The sequence below is a fragment of the Apodemus sylvaticus genome, chromosome 1 (assembly GCF_947179515.1).
Source record: "Apodemus sylvaticus chromosome 1, mApoSyl1.1, whole genome shotgun sequence".
Lineage (NCBI taxonomy): Eukaryota > Metazoa > Chordata > Mammalia > Rodentia > Muridae > Apodemus > Apodemus sylvaticus.
Window position 1 is genome coordinate 108,517,151 of NC_067472.1, and position 6,367 is coordinate 108,523,517.

Below are 6,367 nucleotides of genomic sequence, written 5' to 3' on the forward strand. Positions count from 1 at the left end.
AATTCATAGAAGTTAATCAATAGATCATTTATTTAAAAGGGCATTCTTGCCAGGCGGTGGTGGCACATGCCTTTAATCCCAGCTCTTGGGAGGCAGAGGCAGGCGGACTTCTGAGTTCGAGGCCAGAAATCTACAGAGCCAGTTCCAGGACAGCCAGGGCTACACAGAGAAACCCTGTCTTGAAAAACCAAAAAAAAAAAAAAAGGGGGGGGGCATTCTTGATCTCACAGAGGGTCTGGGTTCAGTTGTCAGTACCCATATGGTGTCTTGAAATATCTGTAAATTCCCTTTCCCGATCTCTGGAGGCACCAGGCACACATGTGGTGCACAGACATGCAAACAGGCAAAACATGCACACATATAAAATAAAATAGTTAAAAACCAACAACCAACCAAAAACCTCATTTACTTAAGTTTATTTATTTATTTATTTATTTATATATTTATTTATTTATTTATTGTGATGAGATCACATACAGAACCCCCTGCATGTCATGAATCCTATCACTGAGCTACATCTTCCGGCCCATTCATTGATTTTGGTTTTAGTTTTGGTTTTCTCTGAGACAAGATTTTACTTTGTAGCCTAGGCTGGCCTGGAACTCATTATGAAGACCAGGTTGGCCTCCAAATGGTGGTAATCCCACTGCCTCAGCCTCCTGAGTGTGTTGGCATCACAGGTGTAAGCCACCACAGCTGGAAGATTCTTTAACTTAACATATCAATTTTGAATAGTCGATTTTGAATGCTCTTTTCCAGTTCAGTTTAGGAAACAATTTGATGCCAAGTCTTTACTGACTGTTGTAGGTTATCCTGGGCTAATGTGGCCTGCCAACAGTTCTATTCACAGGCGGTGCTTGAGGGAAAAGTACTCCTGTAAAAAGGACTGTGGAGACTTGAACATGACAATACCCATTATGACTGGACTTCCGGCCCTGGCTTCGGGGCCCTTTGTCCTGTGCAGAGCCGTTCCAGCTCAGGATACTGTTCCTCTGTTCATTTCCCAGCTAGGTACCGGGACTGAAGCAACGAGCTGTGTGTGTTTGGAGGGAAGCAGGCAGCAAAGAGGTAAGTTGACTTCAGGTAACCTAAAAGAACTATTGATTGCCTGCAGTCAAGCGTACGGGTGCCAAGGGGACATAGCTTCCCTCTAACTGGCTGGACAAGCTGCTGCAGGAAGCGCTGGCCTCCCACTCAGGCAGTCATGCAGACCTCAAGTGACAAGCAGAAGCCCAGCGGGTTTGTCCCTGGGTAGATGGATCACCTGATACAGACACTGGGGACCAAACGCTGGGATTGGCTCAAAACAGGGCTGTGTTGCTCCAGTGGCCGGGCTTTGGCGTCCTGTCAATCTGCCGTCTGCTCAAAAGCCTAGAAATAGCGCTGGGGCGCTGGGGCGGTCTGCTGGGCTCTGAGAAAGGAAGCAGCCATGCAAGTGCTAACAAAACGCTACCCCAAGAACTGCCTGCTGACCGTCATGGATCGGTACTCGGCCGTGGTGCGGAACATGGAGCAGGTGGTGATGATCCCCAGCCTTCTGAGGGATGTGCAGCTGAGTGGGCACGGGGGCTCGGTCCAGGACGGAGCCCCTGATCTCTATACCTACTTCACCATGCTCAAGAGCATCTGTGTAGAAGTGGACCACGGGCTGCTGCCGAGGGAGGAGTGGCAGGCCAAGGTGGCCGGCAGCGAAGCAGGCGAGGCTGAGAATGACGCTGCTGAAACCGAGGAGGCTGAAGAAGACAGGATCTCCGACGAGCTGGACCTAGAAGCCCAGTTCCATCTACACTTCTCCAGCCTGCATCATATTCTTACCCACCTGACCCGGAAAGCACAGGAGGTGACTCGGAAATACCAGGAGATGACGGGGCAGGTTCTGTAGGTCTTCGACAGACAGAAGGTAATGGTGGCCGCCCTAGAGGGTTGTACTCCATGAAGGTTTGGCTTGGCTTAGTAGAAGGAGGCCGAGTGAGCTCTCACATGGGGGTCTTGGGACTATGGCTTGGGAAGGCCCAGAACTGGGCCTGTCCTCCCAGCCTTCTCACCCAGTATTGGTAAGCAATGACTGTGAACTCCGACAGGGAACAGAACTGTAGTCTCTGAACACATCCCTCCTGAGTGAGTGAGTGTGTGTGTGTGTGTGTGTGTGCATGCGTGTGCGTGTGCGTGTGCACGTGCGTGTGTGCACGTGTGTGTGTGCACCCGTGTGTGTGTGTGCACCCGTGCGCGTGTGCATGTGTGTGTGTGTGTGTATGTGTGTGTGTGTGTGTTTGGGGTAGGGGCACACATATGTACCATGGCATACATGTGGAGGTCAGAGAACAGACAACATGTGGGACTGAGGGGTTGAACTCTGATCCTCAGACTTGGTGGCGGGCATCTTCTCTGCTGAGCCATCTGGTGTGCACGTGGCATGTGCTACAGACTAGTGTGCTCCTGTGTGTGTGTGTGTGTGTGTGTGTGTGTGCAGAAATCAGAGGACAAGTCTGTGGAGTCAGTTCTCCCCTTCCGCCTTTAACGTGGGTCCCAGGGATGAAACTCGGATCACCAGGCTTGGGAAGGAGAACTCCACCTGCTGAGCCATCTCACCATGCAGACTCAGTCACAGCTACTCTTCCTCGGCTTCCTTCTTCCGTTTTTGTTTTCGTTTTTTTTTAATTTTGGAGACAGGGTCTCTCTATAAAGCCCCGGCTGGCCTGGCAACTCAGAGTTTCTTCCTCCTCAGGCTCCAGGGCACCAGGGTTATAGGCATGCCCCACCATGCTCTGCTTTAAAGTTAACTTCTTAAAAAAAAAATCTGATTATAGCTATGGACTGTCCCCAGAGTTGGGACACATTCTCTCTCTGACTCCAGGGCCTACACTGTCCCCAGACCCTAAGGCCTCCGCCTCCATCCATCTCCTTTGCACACGAAGTGCCAACATGGCCCTAGTTGCTGTAAAAGTTCTGTATAAACCTGCAAAGATGGATGTCTTTTTAGATTTCGATTATTTACATTTTGGAGATGGGGGTTTTACTAAATGTCTAGGTTGGTCTCAAACTTGGGAGACTCCTGCATGTCTCCCAAATTCTGGGATTGCAGATGTCACTGTGCCTGACTGCCAAAGATTAGGTTTATTGCTTATGCTCTGCAAGTGAGGATCCTTCCGAGGGAGATGCTTTTGTGTAGATGTGCACTGTGCATTCTGTGTGCGCATGCCCATGCTGTCTCCTAGCACAGGGCATGTTATCACATGTTATCACATTATCACATAGGGGCATGTAGGTGAGGCTGCTCACAGAGCTCCTGAAACCTACAGGGCTGTCCCACCCTTCCCAGGCTGCAACAAGACAAACAGCAACTATTTTGATATTTGAATGATTCCAGTCACATGAAGGTGTGGAGTCACGCCTGAGCCCATGTGCCAGTGCATGGAGGCTTTGATTGCGAAATGAGGATAAACGGCGAGTAAGCAAGTGTCGGTACAGAGCGCCGGGCCGTGGGTCGGAAGAATTCAGACTACAGCACCTGCTGGATTTGACCATAAGTGGGCATCAGTTACAGACCCCCTTGCATAGGACCGAGAGACTAGATCTATACCTCCAGGGCGGGTGAGACGGCCCAGCTGGTAAAGGCACCTGTCACCAAGTCTGACTGACAACCTGATATTGATCCCTAGGACTCACATGGGAGAAAGAGACTTCTGCAGGCTGTCCTCAGTCATGTGCGCTGTGGCCTACCACTGTCCCCTCACCCCCACACCAATGTGAAAGAATTGTACATCCATTAACTAGCAAGGAAATTAAAGTTAATAAAGTGACTCGTCTGAAGTCACATAGTAAAGGGACAGAAGCCAGGTGAGACAAGGTGTACTCCAGGACGCCCAGGCAGAGGGAGGAGAATTGGTAGTTGTAGGCCAGCCTCAAAACCCAAACCTTGCAAGCAAACAAGCAGCGGCACTGGCCCCAGCCTCCAGCTGAGAGGTTTTTCCGTCACACTCATTTTCACCATCCTAGAAAGACTGGGACTCAGCATGCCTCCCTTCCCTCACAGAGACTAGACAGTCTTCTGCACCAAATACTTTCCTCTCTGTTTTCTCTTCTCCACCTCAAACCTGAACTGTCAACCTCCGCCCTATTTCCCTCTCCCCTTGAGGGTTCCTGGGCTGCCTTCCAAAGGCTCTCAGGCTGGGTCTCTCCTCTAATGGTTCCAGAGATCAAGGTCAGGCCACCCAAAGTTGTGCTTCAAGTGTTCTCAGCCGCTAAGCCATCTTGCCAGGCCACAGTTTGTTTTATTACCTTTTTTATAGAAAGAAATTGGAGACTTACTAGCCATAGTGGTTCATACCTATAATTCCTACACTTGGGAGGTAAAGGCAGGAAGATTAGAAGTTCAAGGCCAGCCTAGGCTACATAACATGCTTGAGGTCAGTCTGTACTATGCAAGTCCCTATCTCAAAACCCAAATCAACCAGCCAACCAACCAACCAAAAAAACAAAAAAAATCCTGAAACGCTGAGAAGAAAAGTCCCCAAAATGCTTGCCCTGTTAAACCTCACCCTTTCATTCCATCCTGGCTGGTTTCATGCTCCTTTAGAGCACTGACGTCTGCAGCTACAGTGGACCTGGCAGGTGGGTGGAGCAGACGTGGTAGAAACCACTTCCTCTGACTAATCACATAGCTTTAAAGGCCAGATCAGCTCTTCTTGACCATAGTGGTCCAACAACTCTGACCTGGTTGTAATTCACGGGGGCAGTGTGGCCTAGCAGGAGTTCAGACATCGGGCTCTCCTCTTAGCTCCACTGTTACTCTTTCTGCTATCGTAGACCTCTTGCCCTTCAGCTTCTTAGCGTCCCCTAATAGGGTGCAGAGGAAAAAAGGCAAATAGCACCAGCGCGAATGGCCTTTGATGCAGTGGTTCTCAACCCTGGGGTCAGTTGACCCTTTGACAAGGGTTGCCTAAGACCACTACAAAGAACAGATAATTCACATTACAATTCATAACAATCACAAAATTACAACTATGAAGTAGCAAGCAATACTTTTATTGTTGGGGGTCACAACAGCATGGGGAGCTGTGTAACAGAGTTGCACCATCAGGAAGGTTGAGAACCACATTTTTATGCCTCAGGCTTGAAGTGCTACCAGCGTTTAAACAACAATATTGGCTTTTTTTTCTTACTCTATTTCAGCAGGCATGGGATAGCAGTTGTTTGAAATTATAGATATAAGTTGTTTGAAATTATAGATATTTGGTTTTTTAAGCAGTTCCACGTTCTACAGATCACTTTACACGAGAAGGAAGACTGATGAGGACCCAGCGGTGCATCAGCCCTGAGACCTGGAAGGATGCCTGGACCCAGGCGGACCCACGCGAAGGCCGCGTCTGTCTCCGGGTGCCTCCCACCTCCCTCTGAGCGCATCTGTGGACTTGGTTGCAGGCTCACCTTTGAGATGTTTGTTGCAGTTCCCAGCTTCTCTTCCATGTCTTAGCAGTTTGAGGGTCACAAGGCAGCAAGGGTCAGTAGAAAGCAAAGGTATTAGCAAGTGGCCAAAGTTCACATCCCACCTCCGGGGTGCCACAGTTATTCTTTCATGTATAAAGCAGGGATGCTGTATCTACCTCACAAGGTTACTAAAAGGAAACACTGTATCAAAAGCACCTGGCAGCTGCTGACGTCCGAACAGCTGGTGTTTCTCTCACCTTTCTTGGAGTGCATGCTGTATGTAGCTCTTGCTTTTAACGCCCCGGGAAAGGTTGAGGTAGCTGAGTGTGAGATGAGCTACTCACCCTGTTGGATCTGACGTGGCTGAGCACAAGTCAACTACGAACCTAACTATTGTAGTAGCAATTAAAAAAAATAGTATAAAATAGCATGCTGGCCTTTTTTTTTTTTTTTTTTTTTTTTACTTTTTACTGATTCGTCATGAATTTCGCATCATGCCCCCCAATCCCGCTCATCTCCCTCTCCCTCCATATCTGGCCTCCACCCTTGCAACCTCCTCCACAAAAGTAAACAAACAAAATCTCATGGTAGAAGCTGTGGCGCATCACACAGCATATCCTTTTGCCCACACAGCTTTGCTTGCACATGTTCACTGCAGTGAGTCCTTGGTCTGGTTCGCGGCCTCTGGCTTCTGCTACACCATCCATACTGGATCCTCACTGGGACTCCTCTCGGATGTCCTGTTGATGCCCTGTCTTGTGGAGATCTTGGAGCTTTAGTTCTGCAGGGCCAGCCCCTTCAGCCACTCCAGCAGTTCATAGATGGGGTAGATGTTGGGGTGGACCGGCTCAAAGCCCTGGATGGTAGCTGAGTTGGTTAGCTTGACAGCTCTCCCATGAGGTCCCCATCAGGGCCAGCTCTCCCACACCTATGACACCAG

The 6,367-nt window shown here is 49.4% G+C and overlaps 1 protein-coding gene across 1 annotated transcript; it reads left to right on the plus strand.

Annotated features, from left to right (window-relative positions):
• Positions 1 to 1,211: 1,211 nt before the first annotated feature.
• Positions 1,212 to 5,843, plus strand: Thrsp (thyroid hormone responsive). The gene is made up of 2 exons (XM_052177524.1): positions 1,212 to 1,900; positions 5,264 to 5,843. Exon 1 carries the CDS (start codon positions 1,430 to 1,432, stop codon positions 1,880 to 1,882), a length of 453 nt encoding a protein of 150 aa, XP_052033484.1. The 5' UTR covers positions 1,212 to 1,429; the 3' UTR covers positions 1,883 to 1,900; positions 5,264 to 5,843.
• The last annotated feature ends 524 nt before the right edge of the window (positions 5,844 to 6,367 follow it).

What these genes read in the sequence shown, in the direction of transcription:
- Thrsp (XM_052177524.1), top strand. Translation starts at nt 1,430, where the DNA reads ATGCAAGTGCTAACAAAACGCTACCCCAAGAACTGCCTGCTGACCGTC.